At 38.0% G+C, this 21,617-nt stretch overlaps 1 protein-coding gene across 1 annotated transcript in view; it reads left to right on the forward strand.

Annotated features, from left to right (window-relative positions):
• The window catches only part of GRIK1 (glutamate ionotropic receptor kainate type subunit 1), a 159,831-nt gene that overhangs the window by 103,774 nt on the left and 34,440 nt on the right, over positions 1-21,617 (forward strand). Inside the window, exons 6-8 of the mRNA XM_085297841.1 lie at positions 9-182; positions 3,161-3,304; positions 18,274-18,381. Coding sequence (XP_085153967.1) covers positions 9-182; positions 3,161-3,304; positions 18,274-18,381 — 426 coding nt within the window. The remainder of the gene's footprint in view (positions 1-8; positions 183-3,160; positions 3,305-18,273; positions 18,382-21,617) is intronic.

The following is a 21,617-nucleotide window of genomic DNA, read 5'->3' on the forward strand; positions in this document are numbered from 1 at the left end:
TGATTTAGGATCTATTTGCATTAGACCTGGAACCCTACAGATACAGTGGAGTAAACATGACAGGGTTTCGCCTGCTCAACATCGAAAACCCCCAGGTTTCATCAGTCATTGAGAAATGGTCTATGGAGCGTTTGCAGGCACCACCGAAACCAGAGACCGGCCTCCTGGATGGCATGATGACAGTAAGTGAATAACTGCAGCGAYGCAGTGCTAACTGGTGCTTACAGGGCACTCTGCAATGCCATGGCAGCACGTGTGCAATGTTCCCATTAGAGTTTTATTTCATTATGCGAATGCTGAAGCAGCACCCGCAAAGGCGGACTCCCTCTCACCTGCTTCTACATACAAGTATATTTTGCTCCATTAACCAATATCATACTCACCTATGTGACCAAACACACGCAGCTGAAGAGATGAGTAACAAACTTCTCCGACAGGCTGCCGTCCAGCTAACACTATTCATCTTTTTGATGTCAAGTGTATATACTGTTGCCTCGTTTCTCTAATAATGCTCTAGATGGAGTGGAGAACATAACAGGGAATAAAAACTTCCAGGATAGGTATAGGATTAATAACCTGCAGGGAAAGATATTGTACATGTGGACAAATAATAGCATTTTTAAATTGGAAAAGTGCCTTTGCTCTTCATTTCCATCATCCAGAGCAAATCTAGCTTTTAAGATATAATTTAAAGATAAATGAAAGGTATCTTCAAGCCAGGAAATTAGGATTTCCTCCCCACCACTCCACCAAGAACCAAATGAAAGAATGAAAACAACTACTTGGACTAGGTGACTCCATTCAGTGCTGGAAGGGTGGAAGGTTGCCTTTTTTTTTTTTTTTTTTTTTTTTTTTTTTGCAATATAACATAATGTGCCTTATATGAAATAGATTTTATTGCAGATGATTGCAAGGAAAAATTTGAAACATCCTAACATCCTGAGGCAAAACACATTATATCTGTTATCTCTAGCATTTTGGAAAAAGTAGCTTATCTAAGCAGTCCCAGTCCCAGTGTGCTCAGTGATAGGCAAAGCAGTGGGGGAAATTCTCTTGGAGAACTTCTGATGTAAACAACCAAGGCGTGCAAGGATAGCTCTTCACCTTCATTCACCTGACTGTAAGACTGGGATTTTTAAAAAGTTATAATTAGACTGTTATCACCTCCTTTGCGTGTCCATAATCTCTTAGCATCCTTGGTGCTCTGAAACAGTGTGAGCATCAAGGAATACATATTCCAGTCAGTTCTGATCATTTAAATATTCACAGCAAGTTCTGCTTATTTAATTTGATGGAGAGCTGCAATACTGCTGTATTTCAGTAAACAATAAGTCTGTGACAAGCTGCACATTATCAGGAAATCCGGATAACACATCCTATTATTAACGCAGGATCTCTCCTTCCTGGTTTGTGTTTTATAATTTGCTGTGGTCTCGATCTGTGGGAGACAGGCAGGGCACGACCTGTTTTGCCCAACCAGAGTTTTGAGTTCACATCCCGCTTTATATCCAAATCACACAGAGAGGTATAGCTTCTAATGAGATCTTTGGATTTCTCTGCAACAATTTAAATAGAATACCAAAGTCAGAAAGAAAGTCCAGAACTGACTCTTGCTATTTTTCTTTTTATGTGTAAGCATAATCATAATCCTGTAGGTAGTTCACCTCAGAAAATGAGGTGACCTTTTGTTCCTGCACACAACCCCAGCCCTAAAACAGACCCACATTGAGAGGAGAATCAACAGGCTAAAGGAGGTAATACAGCCTCCCAATTGCTGCACAACAGGATAAGGGAATGCTAAGTTACACTAGCCTGAGATATGACCCTCCAAGTCTGGCTATGCTGCTGACATACAAACAATGTTGGATGCATCATATTATCAGCTAGCAGCACTGGTGGTCCCAAATAGGAATGCAAAACGAGATCTGCACTGGGCATTTTGACTAGGTATCTCCAGAGTCTCTAGGCCAGGGATACCAGTAGACTGGGACCCAATGCAACAACTAAAATTCAGTCCTGAATTCAGTCCAGTCTGACACAGAAACTGATTTGAAGTCTGTAGACATTAATGGGAATCTTTCCACTGACTTGGAGGGATTTTGGATCAGTCACTGTCAATTTTTGGAGCAAGAATCTGTTTAAAGATACTTGACACTCAGAACAGCTGTTATTGTTGTCTTCTGCTTGTCTCTCCATTTATAATATTTTCAATTTGCTCTGATTGCGGGAACATTGTTTTGTGCAGATCCTGACCAGTGTGTCAAGAGCAATTCCTCATCTGCAGTGTATTAAGATCAGCTGATAAATTCAGATCACATTTGATTATCAGCAAAAACCTCCAATGCTGAAGACTGATGCTGTTTTAATTTACTTAGGCAAATGAAACAGACAAAGAATCAAATCTATTAATTTCCCAAAGGGACTGCATGGGAAAGGAATAAAAAATGGATTCATTTTGCAGTTCATATGAATGACTCCAGTTTCTCATCTGCTGCATTAATACCTGTTTTATTTTAAGGACCCAATATACTGCTTAATTATTCAGTAGCTTTACTATAAATGTAAGCACTTCATTTTACAACCTCCCCGTGCATTAAGTGAAACATTGGCATTCCCATCTTACGCATGAGCGTACTGGAGCACAGCACAGGTAAAGGTGACATTTTCCAAAACTTCACAATGATAAAAGGTGTGCGGTCTCTCAATATGAAGCTTATTGGGCCTAGTTTTAAACAAACAAACCCATTAAAAAGAAAAAAGGGGGGGGGGACACAACCAGCATCCAGCATTTATCTCCCCGGCTGCAGGCTGTTGGAGGTTAAATCTATGAGTTCATCTCAAAATAGCCGCCTCAAAAGGACAAGTCACCTCCTACTACAACGGCATGTGAGGTTCAGCTGGGAGCTGTGCCAGCTGAAGTCTGGTGGGGCCACTCCATCCATGTGTGCTGAAAGCCACTGTCCTCGAGGGCAGCAGACACTTAGACATAGGTGCTTGGTGGGGTTGATTTCTCTTGAAAATAGGACCTACCTAGCCACTGGGGAGGAAAGCAATCCTGCAAAGGCCACAGAACAGCCTGGAGATGGCTCTCGGTAGAGAAAAGCAGAGATGGGGCACCAAGATGTGCATTAAAGAAAGCCTATCTGTTTTTTTCATGCAGACTGAAGCAGCTCTGATGTATGATGCTGTTTATATGGTAGCGGTGGCTTCCCAGCGTGCCTCCCAAATGACTGTCAGCTCCCTGCAGTGCCACAGACACAAGCCATGGCGTTTTGGACCCAGATTTATGAATCTGATCAAAGAGGCAAGTGTAGACCATCTGCTTACGGCTAGGATAACCCTTCCTTTGTTCTTTACTGCTTTGGCTCGCGGTAATATTCCTGCTCTTTGTCGTATGCTCTACTCTGACTCTGGCACTTAAATATCCATTTCTTTCCTTATGCTCTTTCGTTGGTAAAGAAACTGGTTTACAGGCACAAGGCTGTGACTTTCCTGTTGGTGGCAACTTTATCTGGTCTTCCAAAAAAAAAAAAAAAGAAATTGCTAAACCTTAAGCATGATAAAATTTCAGATTAACAAATATTCAGCACTGTAAGACTTCCCAAACTTTTTGCTCATCTAATGTTTATTATGATATATGTATAAATATACATATATCATAATATATGTATATAGTTTCTAAAAATATGAAATAACTAGCAACTGACATTCTAGGAAGTGAAAGAAAAGTGAGTCAGTAGCTCTATATTTGTTTGACCACTTTATCCTGATTATTTTCCAAGTTGTTTGATCATTACACACAGCAATATAACATCTAGAAAATACTGCAGCCATTATTTCTAAAGTCTCTGACTCTAAAGTTTCTGACTGCTTCAGAAAGTCCTGCACTATCTCATCAGAACGCATCACTGAGATGGTTTGAGCCGTACACATTCTGAAAAGTATATATTTTAGCTGAAATGCTTTCGCTCTTCCAAAAATTCACTCTTTATTATGACTCCCAAAAAGAAACTTTTCTCCTTTAGGCGAGAATGTGGAAATAGAAATCAGAAATTATATAGTTTCCTGTATAGATTTCATCTTTTCCCCTAGTTGTGATCTTGTTCATGACAGTGTGATTCCTATCAAAGTCACATTTATTAGCACTTGTGTAAGTAGAACAGAATCCGTATGTTGAGGTATAAAATAAACGGAAGTTAGTACAACAGGGCATTCAACTGACTCCAGGAACATCTTAAGAAGCAAGCTGAAAGGCAAGGGGTGCTTGCATAACACGTAGAAGAGATGTGTCATCTTCTCCAAATCTAAGTAAATGTTTTAGAATTGCCATAGGCGATCTATAATGTGATGATTACCCTGTACTGGAAGACATTACAGATTACCAAAACTGCTTTGTTTTTGGTTTTATCAGAATATTATTTTGTCTTTTGGACGTCTGTTCTTCTGTTTCTCCACACAGGGTATTTTATGGATTTTAAGGCTGCCTTATAAGCTTCTCTCTTTGAAACTGTAAAGAGAGACAACAGTGATCCCAGTATTCAGGGACCTGACTCACGAATTAAGGAAATTTTGAAATACCTCTCTTGCTGTAACACTGTCATGTCAACACTCACAGGAAACAGGGAGGCAGCATTTGCAAATATTGCTTCTCTTGCACAAATCTCACCTATGCTGTATCCAGATCCCCTTCTAGGACGAGGTAGGAATACTGTAGAAGAAACAATAAGAAGACAAGAGGAAACTAAAGTGTTTGTAATAGAGATGAACTTCTCCCTCTCTTCTGAATTGAATTAAGTAGGAACTTTTGCTTCTGTACTTCTTAAACTTGAACTAAAATGAGGTAGCAATGCTACTCATATCACTTCCAGTGCAGATTAAGAAAATTGCAATTAAATTAAAAGTTAGCAAATGACTTTGTAATTGGTAAACACGCTTGAATATTTCTACAGTGGTCTTCTACCTATGTTGGGTGATGTTGAGTATGTAGTAAAGTATGAAGATACTGAATCCTAAGCCAGAAGAAATCTTTGACCAAAAGCACTAGATGTATCTCAGCAGATCTAATTCAAAGCTTAATGTTAAACAGTGATACAGTTCACATTTATCATGTACAGTTGGCTTCTCTTGCATGGAATGAGATAGGTGAGCTAATTACTGATTATTTCACAGATAATGTCTTTCATGGTCAGTAAAACACTGATTTAAGCACTCCAAGAGTCTTATCTTCTTGTTCCTGTGCTAGCCAAAAAAAAGATGGTTATTAAAATTACATGATAAGCTTTAATAAGACAGTATTACAGTTCCCAGGAAGGCTATAGCAGGTGTTGGAAATTAAATAGCAAATATAATTGGACCCCCCTAATTCATGTTAGAATCTGGTTGGCTCAACGAGGATGGATGAATTTTGTAAATTAGGAATCAAATGAATATGCAGAGAGAAAAAAAAAGTCAAGCGGGCAAGGTGATAGTTTGGGCCCATAAAATTATAATTTAATTTTAGTGTTTGGTCATATGGTACCGGCAATCTGTGAAGCCATTTTATAGGCTTGTCTATAGACAAGTATTCTGTACTGCAATCTGAATCAGTAATTTTCAAGCAAAGAGGTTGCATGCRATGAGTACTGCAAATGGTAGAGCTTAGCAGGTACTTCAGTGGCTCCTCATTTGTCTTTGCGCTTCATTTTAATGATGATAGAAACTTTTGTCATCAAATTTGTTTTGTGGGCACATAATATTACCCTGATGGTAGCAGAAAGGACCTCAGAAGTCTCCTGGACATGGGCAGAGAATAAGGTGGAAAGCCTCTGGCTGATATAGCAGCTGGTACGCTGCTTCTTTCTTTGCTCAGCAGATGGCAAATTATTTATTTTTTAGCTTGCCAGTGTCCTTTAGGGAAGTCAAGGTTCAGGCCATATCTGTTCCTCAGGTATACATGAATTAGCTTCTTCTTGAAAGCAATGGGCAAGTGGATATTGAGGACAAATTATCACCTTTGGTTTACTTTGGTCTGAATAAATGCCTGTCGGACTTAATTTCTGGATTTTCAGAGTATGTAAATACAAAGAATGGCTAGCTTAATCTGAGAATCCCCCTCCACTGGGCCTTAAGACTTCAGGCATATATACCAGGTAATGGTGGTACCAGGTCCTCTGCCCAGTTTTCTTAATGACTGGGACTTAAAGTGCTATTGACTGTACTGTTGGAGAAAAGCTTTAGCAAAAATGTCTGAGGCTACAATAATAATCAATTACAACAACAAAAAGAGTAATCTTCTATGCTCTAAAGAGCTGATGAACTAATACTGATGATAGAAACAAAGCTGAAAATTGCAGGGAAAAGTGAGCCTGACTGCAGCTCCCTCCAGCCTGGTGAACACTTTTGAGGCCAAAGAGGTCATCAGCTAGTTCCTGCAAAGAAGGATATTACATAAAATACACTCTTTGGGATCAAGACTCTTCTACAATAGCTCATGAAGATCTTCCTAATGAAAAGTAAATCCTTGTCAGAAGCTTGTCGCTCTCAGTGACCTGATGTCATTGATATCTAAATGATATTGTGATCTTTTAGCCTTTATGGAAGAGTTTGCAGGGAGTACATCTTACCCATGCCTAGAAAGAAAAAAGAGGTTCTATTTCTTCAGAGGGGCAATAAAGGCAAAAAGTATGATTCCTCTCTTCCTAATAGAAAAATGCAAATAAACATGAAATAGGTGTTTATAATTGAACAGATTCCGTCATCATGTCCCCTATAAGGCATGAGAAAAGTCCAAATTAATGATTTCCACATTATTCATTTATCATCTAAAACATTGTCAGCTTCCCTCACTCAAAACCTAGTAACAATTTAAAAAATGTCTGTACAGAGAAGTATTTCAGAAGATAGAGAGGCACAGTTTTTAGAGTGACTTTATGAAATTCTCTCAGTCAGAATCAGAAACACATAAATATGTACAAGGATCAATGAAATTTGAAGTATTTACATTTAAATTTCAGTTTATATTGTGCTATGACAAGATACATTTCAAGCACATCCAGTCAGCAGAGACCTCTGCATGAGAGCAATTAATGACCTTGAGAATCCTCCTGAGCTGAATCAAGTCTTCATGTAGACTAATGACACCATAACACCATATCTTTCAAGCCTGTGGCTCAACCTGTCTGTACTTCTTTCAGGAGAAGATGTCCCAGTCTTCCCATGGAAAGCCAATCTAGCTCAAATGCCTTCAAGCTCAATAACCTCTTCCCTTAGAATTAAAAGTTTTTTCAACCCTTTGCTAGCTAATTGCAGTTACTGAAAGTAATAAATGGGATGTCTTATAGAATGAGTCTAGCCTGCAATAAAAACAAGGTTTAATAAAATTCAATCCCTAAAGAAGTATGTTTAAATTATTCCACAATTTTCATTTTTCAAAGACTTGAAAAGAGTTAATTAATTATTTCAAGTTATTCATATAAAGAAAGACTAGCAAAGATGTTGGACACATCCTACAATTTGTAAAGTGTCTAGCTTTCTGTGATTTTGATCTGTGGACGGGACTCAGCTTCAACAGTACAAATAATAAATAATAGTAATGTATCCTGTCCTTCCCTTTACAAGAGGGCAGCAACTAACTCAGCATCAGGAACTGAAATTTTTCAAAAAAGCAGTCTTTGTGATCTCAAGTTGTTATATGGCCTACTTATCGAAACCATGATGACAGTTTGCAGCATGGTGCTCCATATTCTGGTTATATTGGTTATAAACATATTTATTTCCTATTTCTTCTTTGCAAAAGAAAAAAAGGCCTTATATCATATGTGGAAGATTATCACACCTGGAATCCTTTCTACCAAACTCAAGAAATTTAAGCAAATGACAGTCTTACTCTGTAGAGTGAAATCTATCTATGGTGTAATTAAGAAGACTGAGGAACAGAGTGAATTTTCAATAGCCACAAAAAGAGCTGGGCTCACTTGTGTCACAAGCATGTAAGTTATCAGGACATGTTCTTCTGGGTTAGTTGCTCACTAGCCCATGCTTGCCTCCAAAACCAGTTGCATATCTGCCTCACCCATGCTGAGATTTTCCAAACATTCTCTTTCTGTATTGAGATAGCTGCTATATACATATTTGTTCTAGACTTGGCTGCTCCACAATAAGAAAGTAGTAGCAAGCCTRTTTTCTCACATTTTAATGCTGTCTTGCGGCTCTGGGATATTGGATTTTTTCAACACATGAAYATTTGAAAGTTTATCTGCTTCAAATCTTTGAACCATTTGATTTTTGCCTGTCACTTTAGAGGGATGGCAATTGTGCATCACAGGGGGAAAAAAATCCTGCTCTCTCATTTTTATCCACCAGTGCAGGTAAAACACTGTCAGTTTGTTTTTCTGTCGGTACTAGAGGAGGAAGAAACCATCCTCAGAATTGCCCAATTTCCTTGGAAGCTGATGTGCAGGACTAGAAGTCAGACGTGGTGAACTGAAGATGACATGGCCACTTCCAGGTTGATTTTGCCCAAGTCTGATGAACTGACTAACCTGTTGAGAGAAGGGCAGGAATGCTAGAAATCGATTAAGTGATATCATATTACAAGATGTAATTTTCAGGAGATTCTTCATGATCACTAACTTAATCTAAAGCAAACAGAATGTCATTAGAAGAAGAAGGAACTGAAGGCTTTTCATTACATAACAGAATGAATTTAAAATAAAAATCACAGAAGGGAAAGCAATGCTTTGGAAAGCAATTTCTTTTGTTTGCCCAACCCTGTGTTACCACCAAAGACAAAATGATGAAATATTTTCATGGGCCTATTTTCATGGAAATATATAGAGCAGGACAAAAGAAGACATAATGAATACAAGACTGGATGTCAGAAGACCCAAGAACTGACCATATCCCCTGTCATCTGAGTAAAGGTCTTTATGGATCAGGTTAGTCACCTGATATTTCTGCTGCCCAGAAATCTGTATACACATGGCTGGGGAAGGATGACTGTATTTCAGCTCTAAAACATAAACTAGCATCTGTTATGCTGCATCTTTGTCATTACATTTCAGTATTGAGCCAATGTATAGCATCTATGTAGGTCCTGACTGCAATTATTTTCTGGGCTCTGATGCTGCAATATTTAGTTAATTCAAAAACAAGCAGTTATTTACTTTGGTAGGACTTGCTTACCAGATAGTTTGATGTTAGGATTTGATCCACTATTGTTAAAATGAATATTTATCTTATTTTACTTTTTTAAGACTTACTTCCTGCCCATAAAGTAAAACAGATGCAGATGCATTTCTACATAAACCTACTATTGCCTATTGCTTTATACTGGAAACTGTTAATTAAAAAAGCAAATGAAACAACTGCTAGACTTGCATCCTGTGATGATTTATTATAAAATAAAAGTCAGCTTTCCATTAAGATAATGTATGGCCAATCTTAATGCCAACAGGGATTCATACTCTTAAATCAAATATTGGCATGGAAAATCACTTAATTTAAAGTTTATGCAATGATGTATGCACAATGAAATTGTAAAATAATGGTCCTAGAAACATGTATTGAACTGATAAAAATTATCTGTAAAGTTTTGGTACTGAAATATCTAAAAATCAAAACAAGGAATCTGACAGAAAGATTATTGCAAAGACCTTACAAACTAACTATTAAATGCAGATCATTTAAAGTTTGGAGCMGCATGCTGTTACTGAAACAGTCTAYGCCTCAACCACTCAGCCCCCTAACTCAGCTGTTCACAGATTTGCCAGCATTTAGGTCTCATTAGCTTAGCTAGAAATCACCCAATGCTTTGCACTGCCTAAAGCCCCCAYAGCCTCCTCGTCATCCCTGTTGTTCACTAAGTCAATGCCATCGTAATAGGACAGTAGCTCAGTCGGGGAGGCAACTTTTTGTCCAAGATGCTGAATGGGAGCACCAAGGTGCTAGGTTTGATTCTTGGCTCTGTCATGGACTTTCTGTGCAACCACGAGCAAATCATTTCAGACCAATACCAAAGACTTTTTCTAGGTTACCTGAGAGGGCAAAACTGGTCTTTGCTTTGTAGACACTTTCATCACACTGACACAATCAAGCTGTTCCCTAACTGCACTTATAGCTACCAGTTCACTCCAAAACAGGTAGTAGGACTTAAATACTGCTGATRAATCTCATATCTGGAAATGCCGTGATTTCATGCTGTAAAAGATGGATGACAATTTTTGCCTAGTCAGTACATTTAGGCAGGTAGCTGTGTGAAATAGGATTTGTGTGCAGACCATCTATACTTGGAGTGTATCTACTACAGTGACATCCCAATATTGTTCCGTACGCAACAGCATATAGTTATGTTTTCCCAGTTGACAATCAACAGTAATATCACCTAGCCACTTCAGTGACAGTCAGATGTGTGTGTGGTAACATGCACACTGCTCTTACTAGGAAGAATAGCTGGCAAGGTTAACCTTTCCTTCCACTTCTTCACACTCATTCTCTCATCTCTGGTATTGATACAAAGAACCAGAGCAAGTTTTCAAGGAAAATCTTTTCATAGGCATTTCAAACATGTGCTTTGAAATGAATCCACCTAAACAGTCATCCTCAAGTAGTCAGAGACCATTTGTCAGATTTGTAACATTAAAAGCCTTTCATGACTACCCCTGAACATCATTAAGCCCAAACACTGCTCGGGAAATGAGCACTCCTGAGCAGTTCAAAGAACAGCTTGTGATTTTCCTAAGAAATCCCCCTTCCTATTTACGCACCATTTCCCTCACTTGTTTCAAAACAGGGGTGTGAGCTCAGTCTTACAACTGCCTAAACCAATACATAGGAGCAAGCCTCAYCCATACCTTCTTTTTTTCTGTTTCAGTACTGTTCAGTAAGGTGCCTGGACTGTGGAAGTCCAGGACCTCTTCCTAGCAAAGAGACCATGAAGCATGGTGATTTTTGGTGGGTTAGATAAAACTACTAGTACCCATACTGGTGGCTGCTGAAATTCATTTTATTACATGTTATTTTGGATTTGAACCAGGATAATGGAAAAGTCATGCACTAACTCACTATGCTCCTTGATCCTTGAGGAATCTCTTTTAATAAGAGGATTAATTGTAAAAGTTGATAAGTTGATGTGTGACTCAAAGCACATTTGTTATGATTTCCACTGTAATTAGAAGCAACAGCACTATCACTTAAATATAGCAACTGTCTCTGCAATTCTAATAAAGCAGGAATTTTTTTTCCCTAAAAGTAAAGGAAACCAAATGAACATTGAAGGATACCTTTTCTTTAAYATTAGTATTCTGGATAGTTTATTGTGGAATTGTTTAGCTACTGTGTTGGAAGATTTTGTCATAGAGAAGTGGGCCTGTGGGTACAGCGTGTATGCCTACATTTTACAGATCTTTCAGATATCTGAGTTTTTAGTTGAGAAGGAAAAATTTAGACAGGGCAAGCATGAGGAAAATATGGGAGAAAGAGCTCAGTTTCTTGTCACCTGTTGTCAAGCAACACAACGGAGGTCCTCCTCTGCACATGGGCATTAATCACTGCCATTAATTCTGTACCCTTCAGAACCGTGCTCTGTTAATAAGTCTAGACGCAATGGAGAAGARATCGTTGTCCAGCTCTATATTTGGACAGCAGTTAGTGCCTCAGCACTCATCAGACATTTTGGATTATCAGTTCCAGGCTAAAATAAATGTTTACTTTCTTTCTTTATAAAAAGGTAGTGCCGATTAAGTAGCATGGATCACGAATAAATTTCTCACATTCTGTTAATAAGTTGATTCTGCTTGATGAACATGAAGAAGGCATGGGAAGGAAAAGAAAAAAAGATAAGGAAAGTGATACAATGACTACAGAAGAGCATTATTTGACCCTATCTAGGCAGCAGTGATAGCTCAGAGCCCTAGAGARCACTGCTGTCATTCCCGTATACTTCATGTGCTGTTTGGGGTCCTCCCAGGTACTCCTCTGCCACTGTTCTTTAAAAGGTGATCAGTTCTGTACCTGGAATGGCCTGGAGATACTCGAGGATTCGCAGCGGTGACATCACTCTCAATCGCTCTAGGCTGCTAATGTTTATCTAGGTTAAAATGTGGTTGAAGGAAATCATAACGCAAAGCCAGTCTTCGAGACAAGACCAATTTGCTTTCAAGCGATTCTTTGCGGAAGACCAGCACAGAAGCAAAACAGATCAGTCCAAACACCCGATGCATTCAGCTGGGAGGATGCACGGATCCAAAAAGCCTAAGAAGCTAGTTTATCCCTGCCACTGTGCCACAGTAAACAAGCAAACATGATTTGGCAAGTTGAATATAACTATATTTATTTCTTGAATTCCAGGGCAGATGATCGCCAATAGCTTTTATTAATTGCATAAAAAGGAAGAGAAACAATGATCTCATGGTAGTTTAAGTTAATACCTTTTCCTTCACAATTGAGGTTAACTAGTAATGTACATGAAATCAATAACTGATGCTCAGTTTTGCATAATAACTTTAATAATAAATACCCAGACTATAACACCAAGACTGAAAAACCCAAATATTTTTGGCCTTTCATCATCAAAAAAGCAAAAAATATTGGACTGCAATTATTTGCCTTTGTAGATTACCTTTAATATGCTTAGAAAATCAACCTAACAAAAGCTAAAATAATCCCATGGACAAAACTAAGTAGATAGGATAATATCCACATCTTTTACCAGAATTCAATCTAGTTCTGAATGTATTTCTCCAATACTGAAAAGTCAAACTAGCCAATTTCTGTTCTAAGTTCCCATAAAGCCTATAGAAAAGCTCTACTTGTTGCATGCTTTTAGGATAAGTTTTTAAAATGCTCGATAGTCCACAAGAGAAGGATAAAAAAAAAAAAAAAAAGAGAGAGAGGAAAAAAAAGGAAAAATAATCAATTTTGCAAAATACAGAGGCTGTTTAAAAACAAAATAAATATGGTCCATGGTCTATTTTGTGACCATCTCAAGAAAATTACAGTAGTCTTTTCATGTACCTAGGAGGATCTGCAAGGCTTTTGAATGAAGAATACTATCATTTAGCATTCCACTTACAACCAAAAATAGTCTTCACATAAGATGTTGTTTATCGTCTATTTACTATACTTTTGTATTATACAATAACCCACATTTCAGTGGCAGATGCAAAATGTCAGAACATTTTGCACAGAGTCAAGCTTGAACCTGATATTATTCTGGGTTTTTTTGAAATTGAATGCCAGAAAAATTCATGTTCTGCAAAAGCACTATGCTAAAATAGCTTTTCTACCTGGCTTTTCACTCAGAAGTTTTATCAAATCTTCCTTTTTCCTGTGTACTTTTAAAATGTGTAAATAGTTATAATAATTTGTCCTTACATGTTTTGAAGTAGATGTATTATGTGCACATATTTAATAAGYGATATAGTTATATTTTATTGAATTTGGGGAGTGCAAATGCATGTCTCAGATGCTTTTCTCTAGCATCACCTCTGGACATATCTTTGAAATGTGGGGCCTTATTTTTTGAACAGTGGAATAGTCAGGGTTAAGACTTGAGCTTGAAACTCCAAAATGAAATTGCTTGATTAATTACAGAGGGAAGCCCAAGGAACAAGCTCAGAAAAACAGTTTTATGGCACAGGTTATTAGAATAAATGGAATATTGTTAGAAGAGCTGAAGTGTCTAGCTATTATGAAACATTATTAAACATAATAGTTTAAATAGTTAAAATTAGAATATACCTTCACATTTTTAGATTGCCATGCCATTCGAACATTTTAAACAGGATCTTGAAAAAATTGAGGTTCTGTAATCTGAAACACAGGTATCCAGTGTCTGTCAATGTAATACTGGATTCAGAGAAAGAGGTAATGATGTACTGTAGGAGAGAAAACATAATATAGTATACATACTATACTATATATTCACTATACAATATAGTAAATAAGTTATATAGTAACAGATAACTAATACAGTTGGATAAACTTATATTGAGTAGGAAAAGATAAAGACCTAATAAAAAGCAAGCTATTTGTCTGAGAAAGGTTGATATTTTTGTGTGCAGTAGTCCAATACACAGTTTCGTACACTGTGTACAAAATTGGCTCTGATATAGCCCATYGAGGATATATATCATAAAGCTGAATATGTATTCAATCAATGAATTATAAACACTATGCATTACAATTTCTTGATCTAGCTAATACAAATTTGAAAATAGAAAAGGGGTTTGTTAGAGATAAGAGTATGCAAAATTTACCTATTGCATTACCTTGGTAAGCTTGATTGCAGCTGAAATCATTGATTCTGTGATTAAGCTCTTGATTGGCTTTGGCTGAAATTGAGGTTTATWTAGTAACTGATGCAAGATGATAAAGTGGAAATTGATATAAAGACTAGATGACTATCAAGGGAATAAATAGTAATGGTATGTGCTGGTGTGTTTGCTCTTAGGAGTTGAATCAGCTTCATTTTCCAGCTGTTATAATTTTCCATCAATATACTTGTATAGAAACGAATACTATAATTAGAATATTTAGCCTCAGACGTTATTTCATAAGCTACCCACAATTTTAACCTTTAAATCAGTAGAAAAATACAAAGTTTCACAGTTTTAGTTGTGCCACTTTGAATATTTTTGCCTTATCAGATACCTGACAACATTCAGAGATGACTGAAAGCTTTTTGGTCATCTGTTCTATTTACTGCCTTTTCAATGTTTAGTAAGAGAAGGTCTGAACAGCTGATKGTCCTGCATGGTTTAATTCTTAACTATCAGTTGAATCCAACATATTTGGTTAATTCCCCACTTTGTTTAATGAACACGAGGAAGTCGTCAAATATGTAACATTTAGAAATAAAAAAAGGTTAATTGTCTGATAAAACACACTATTATAGACTGTGGCAGCTTATTTTAAAATTTAGCTCGCCACTGCATTRCCTTACTGCTGCAAACCAAACTGGTGGAAGAATAACATCTCATCAYAGGTCTGCTGTCAGCCTGCAATCTTGCATAAATGAGGGCTAAGATAAGCAAAGCYTGCAAGCTTACATAAATGAGAGCTAAGACAAGCAAAGGATATTACAGACAGAAACTCCTGAAAATCTCATTTTTTAATTAAGCTGCAAGCTCTATCCAAAATTTTACAAACAAAATAGAAAACACATATATTTCGTGAGAGTCTGAAATTGTGCCCTAAGTTCTTCTAGTATCAAAGCAAGGACAGAGTGCAAAAAAAGCAATTTCTTTTGAGGAATGACATGATTAGGTTCCGATTCAACTTTTATTGTATCCTGTAACATTTAACACAGAGTGTCACTAGAGACATTAAAATTGCTATAAATCTTGCATATAAAAGCATGAAATCTCACTGCTGTGTTAAACAGCCATGTGGTTTCGCGCTCTTTGGGAAGTTCTGCTTCATTTCTGTTTGTTAATTGCGTTTGAGAGCCGTGCAACTGCTGCCTGTTCTGTTTGCCTGCACRCGATGCCTAACAGGCACTCGCACCCTTGGTTTACCTGACCGGCAGCTAGAAGCTCTGTACGGATAAGATTTCTGAGCAACGATACGTTTCACTTTCTTTGCATGCAGGAGGCAATTGTGCTTTAGGACCCAAGTTGTATTAAAAGCTTGGGAGTCCTATCACAGACTTCCAAAAAGTTGCGATTTGATTRTAAATTCTTAGCTCATTCCTGCTATTTTCTGAGAAAAACTCTCATTTGTGGTCCGGAAAGAATTGTCAGCTGTCTGCCTTGACATCCTATACACATGCACCACAAGTGTCTTGAGGTCAGAAATAAAATTATGATTGCTGGACTTAAACCAGATGTTTATTTTTGTTCAGAATAGCAATGCTATTTGAAGCCTGTACCTCAGAAATTGACTCTGAAGAAAATCTTCAACATTTAAGATGAACTCTTCTTAGAAACACTCCATGAGGCCTGGTCATAATTTAAGTCAAATTCGTGTCAATATTTGATGACGTACTTGAGACATAAGTTAGACAAAGSCTATATGAATTTCTCTACTACCTTGAAATTTAAGCCTACAACTATGCACCTTGTAACACCCTTTGCTTCTATTTTTTTCAGTATAGGAGATAGAAGCAACAGGCTTATTTTCAAAAATGAGCTAGTGTTTGAGCGTGTAAATCTTTCTGATACAGACTGAGATTTAGACTCCTGATATCCTTCCCCACATTAATGTATTAGTTCCTTTATTCAAAATCATATCACGTTAGCAGAGAAGCTGAGCATGTGATATGTAATCAATAAATGCGGGCATTTCACAGAAGTAAATTGTCCTCTGAGGAGGGATTGAACTCTAAAGATCAAGTTTTTTAAACGTTCCATCTTTATGAGTAAGACATGGGGGTCATGTCAGAGTAATCAAAAGACAAACTGAAAAATAGTATATATATAACAAAATGTATTCCTGTCCCCTACTGCTTTCTTAGTTATACAAGCATATAAGAACATAGGTATTTCATTATTTACCGCTGTGATTTTCGTATGTTCCTATACGATTTAGGTAGAAAGTCTCAAAGAAAGCTGGTTGTATTTGCGCTTTTGCGTTCTTATGTTACTTAGACATGCTTAGAAATCCTGCGTTATTTCTATAAATTCTAGATACATTAGATCTGCCTGAGACACATGGTAATAACAACTTAGCATCTGAGGTTAAATCCTGCCTGCAGATTTAGAGCTAGAATTTAGATTTAATAGGAAAGTGAGATGCCACTGTGTAAATCTCTTGATCTTAAATGCAGCTTTCCTTAAGTCACTTGTCTATAACAAAATAAATGGAGTGAATAATAATTGCGCAGCTGACACACATGAAGAAACTATGCCATCGTTGCTCACTGGCCTTTCTTGCACCTTTGAAGAATTTAATCAAATGTGGGAGTTCCAAAAATAGATTATAAAAATAATTTGCATTTTGAAATCCATCAACYCCTTTCCTTTATAGGCGAGTTTCAGCTTTGGGGGGACAAGATGGGGGCTATATGAGGGGCAGATGGATCTCATTTAAAAGAAACTGAGCTCACTGGGAAGGACTGCAAGATACAGAAAATTAAACTGCAGAAGTTGTTAATCCTGGATGTTGATCCTGCCACACCGAGGAAGTATCCCACAACACAGGGCATTGTCATGGCTATGCAGACTGATCTCCAAAATGCACCAGTTCAACTCATTCCTGGTGCCAACGTTTACAGCAAGGAAAATGCATTTTCCTTTAATTACGGTAGAACAGTAATGCCTGGACCAAAACGGATCCTATGCAACTCCTATGCTGTACTTCGAGCACATGTGTAAGACTTGCATGTACCTTCCACTGCAAAGATTTTATTAGTTCTCTGTGGCTGGATGAATTTTTGCTGAAAGCCTGCTTTTCAGAGCCATCCCACCATCTGGGAGTAGAGGCAGTGGCAGTGCGCCTATTAGGAACGATGCGCACCATTTGCTTACCTGGGCTCTTGTGTTTTCTTCACTGGTGATACAAACTGAGGAGGGATTAGTGAAACAATTTGGCTGGCATTTGCAGTGAAGCCCAAAGATGTTAGCAGTCCAACACAGGTGAGAGAGATTTAATGATGATCTGTCCAAGAAACCAAGAAAGAATGACAAAAGCTGTTCCTGTATTTATCTCTCCAAGGAAAATCTGGATTTCTGGACCCTAAGTAGCAGAGGCAGTAGCTATCACATGAGACTAGGAAATGCATAATTGAAGTATTTTAGAAAGTTTTGGTGGTTTGGGATGGTTAGCTGGCTTAGTTCATGGAAGAAGTGCCATTCATCACCAGCTTGCATTCATTCCCCCTTTATCGCAGAAAACCTAAAGGGTCCTAGGCTGGTGTAAAATCAGGGTGGTGGATTTAGGCTTTGCTACTCTGAGACTCAGACTCAAAGCTTGGACAGAATAGCTTGGTTCTTCAAATTACTGCTGAATTATTGTGATGCAGAAGTGCCCTGTCTCTTGGCACATGCGATATGAATTTTATCGTGTCTTTCTCTGTGGTCAGTATAGCTGTTTATATACAGCATAACACACACTAATGAACATTTCACACTATCACAAACTTGTGCCTGACCTTATGTTTATAAAACATATTGAAGAGAAACTGTGTAATAAAGGATAATAAGGTATTTTTCAATCTGAGTAGCAAAGTATACTTTTAAAAGGGTGTTTAGAGGAAGAGTAATTCAATGCTGTGGTTGATTTAAAGTGTAATATTTGYTATGGTTTTAGGCCAGTTCCTACTAATCATTACAGGGGACTGTTTTTCTGTTTACACAGGCACGGTGGGATGGCCTAACAGGGCGCATTACCTTCAACAAAACTGATGGCTTACGGAAGGACTTTGATTTGGACATTATAAGTCTCAAGGAGGAGGGAACAGAAAAGGTAACCAGCTTGTAGGAAAGTCGTCCTGCTGTGAGCAGTCAGGCAGTTTATGCTTATTTAAAATTAGATCTTTTGAAAAACATTGACAGAAAGCTAATTTGGCAGTGGAATAGCAAAGTCCATTCTCCTCAACTTGAATTTCCTGTGGTTGGGATAAAAAACACTCTATTCCCAAGATTATTKAGTTTAAAGTTAAAAGAGAACTACTAAGATTTTTTTTTAATATTATTTTTACAGTGTATGTCTTGCATTTTGAGATATTGGCAGGCAATAATTACCTCAACAGTAATAATTATTTTAAGTGCAAACACATTGTCTTCTGCTCTTACCACTGTAAGAGCATACACATAGTATGGTAAGTTTATATATATATATATATGTATATATATATGTATATGTATATATATATGTATAAAATGTAAACATATTACATGTACTACTTTACATGTACTGCTGGATGTGACATAAGGGATAGAGGAAAGCTGGTGGTTAGATAATAGCCTCAGAGAGTTGACACGCTAAAAATCCTTAGTGTTTTGGAGATTAGATCAGTCCTTTTTCACCCAAATCCTAACTGCTTATAATAAGTTGCACGGAAATAGTGACACAGTAGGAGACTAAATTAAACTACTGGCAGCATTTCTGTTTGTGAACRGACAGTTCTGTATGATACAGTTTCAGAAACCAATAGTGCATTCAAACAAAAGACAAAATTCACTTTCCACACAGATATTCTGGAAAGCACGTCTCAAGAAAAGAAAAATCAGTGCAAAAAGGTTGTATTTTCCTGATTTTATCATTTATAAGATATCCTGAAGATGTAGAGCTGACTGGTTTTCAGGGCTCCTTTACAGAGCTCTAAGAGACCGCGCAGCTCTGGAAGGAGCAGGGCTCAGGTGCTCTGAGGGTTAAAGGGAGGAGAGTTTCTTGACTCGCAGGGATAACTGAGGCAACCCCAAACCTAAGGATGCTTCTGGCTGCGCTTTGCCATGCCACGCTGCCATTGGAAACGTGATGACGCCAGCCAGGTCGGGGCCCTGCAGACCGCAGGGATGGGAGGTGGGCAGCAGAGTCTTGCCCTGGGGCTCCATCAGACCCAATGGGTGGCCTGGGCAGGTGGGATGCAGGAACCACGGGTGTCCAAAACCCCCCAGCCTCAGTGACATCCCCCGCTAGTGTCAGCTGAAGACAACTTTGTTCCTTGTTTTGCTTGCCCTGGCTTGACTCTGAATGATAATTGCTGATGGGTTAATTGAGACTTTAAACATAATTGCTCCCGTATAGCTCTCCAGACTGGTTCACTTTTCATTTTTAATGAAGCGCTCTGTTTATTTTTCTCTGTACCAAGGCTGCTGGCGAGGTTTCTAATCATTTATATAAAGTGTGGAAGAAGGTTTGTACACAGACAGGTGACGCAAAAAACCTTTGGGCTGGGTCTTCAGACTCATCCTTTGGGTTTTGATAGTGGTTCTCAAATTGCAGTTTAGAGACAACAGTCTGCCTGAGAGGGTGAATTTCTTTTGTGGTAGAATACAGTTCATCCCTATTTGAGACTTGTAAGTCCAAATAGTAAAAAGACCTTGCAGGATTCAGCATTTTCACCAAAATCTTTTTGTTATTTTATTTCTTAGTAGTTATGCCTTTCCCCCTTTTGCTCTTGGCTGTAGCAAAAGCAGACATTTCCTCAGCTCTTATCCTTCCTGATTCACCAAAGATTTAACAACAGGGGTAAATTTTCACCATTTCCAACATGCATTAACATGAGCAGGGAGGACTGTTTGAAGCATGCAGTGTTTTTCCCCTCCCACAAAATGCATACTGTGCAGGCAGTGTTCAGGCATTGTTGACTCAAAATTTTGACTAGGGTATTATTAGCCCCTTACAGAAAATAATATAGACCATTAAGGGAAAGCTCAGTCATTCGCTAACGTGGAAACTGGAACTAACCTTGTTGATCAAYGATCTAAATTACCTCAGGAATGTCAGTCCTCTTTTATCATGAGGTGGCTCTACCTGGTGGATAAGGCACCAGACTGGGAGTCAGAGAYCCAGTTAAGAGTCTCACAGCTCCGTGTGTTGATCCCCCTTGGAAATACAACCCACAGTTTTCTGTAATACACCAATTTCCTTTCTGTATGGGGAAGGTAATAACTGCATTTACCACTTTGAGAGTATTTTGTATTCACAAGTTTAAAAATTCTTAGAATTATATTTTCCTATATATTTTGCACAGATCTTGTTATTTAACACACACACATACACTTTAGAAAGGTTTTGTTTGTGCTGTTTTGAGAGCAATTTTAAAGCTACACAATAGACTAGCTTAAAGCATTCTATAGGACTGTTTTCCWTTTCTTATGAAGCATTTACTTAATAACCTTGTTTTAATCTTCAGTGAATCAGGCTGAGGCACAAAGGATTCCATTTTCCTCATTACTGGTGAATAGATCATCCTACCTGAAGCGCAGAACTTTATTGAACCAATCTGGCTTTTGACTCCAGGCATTTCATGTTATGCTGAATTGATTTAAACCAAATTACAACTGGTTCAGAACACAGGCGTGCTGAGAAGCGCATATGATGATACCTCTCAAACTTGTCACTAAACTGCAATAAATCCCTCGGATTCACCATAGTGATGTACTACCTTGGCTTCATTTTCCCAACGCCCTTCCGACCTTTTCCATCGTCCTAACCAAGGCTGACCTGCAGTGTCATTCCTTTATTCAAGTGTAGAGTGGTCTCCTGGTGTATTTTGTATGCACTGTGGCTGTGTCTTTCCACGTTCTTCATGGTTGTTCTCCTCTTCCCCACGCCAACAGCTAAAAGCGTATCAAGTCAGTAACAGCGAGCAGCAGAGCTTTCGATTAATTCAGCCACTCTGGTACAAATTCAAGGACACTGGTTATTTACTATATTCCCAGCACGGGCTACCGTAATACCAACATTTTTATTCTGTGAATACTTTCCAGATTAGTTTCCCAACTGAATCTGTTTTTGGAAACAAAGGGAATGACTGATAAATGCCTGAAAAAAAAAAGAAAGAAAAAAAAGAAGAAGAATTGGCATTACTATATTCATTACACATACCTCATTTGGAAAATACGTTAGTGAAAGGCAAAAGCAATGACACCCAGGGACATAGACCCAAAGGTTATTTGAAAGGATGCAATTGTTACCCCAAATCCATACTTAGCAGGCACAAAATAATATACTGGGGTCAGTACAAAAGTAAG

Source organism: Rhea americana, unplaced genomic scaffold (assembly GCF_003343005.1).
Source record: "Rhea americana isolate MKP2758 unplaced genomic scaffold, rheAme1 scaffold_130, whole genome shotgun sequence".
In the NCBI taxonomy this organism is placed as follows: Eukaryota; Metazoa; Chordata; class Aves; order Rheiformes; family Rheidae; genus Rhea; species Rhea americana.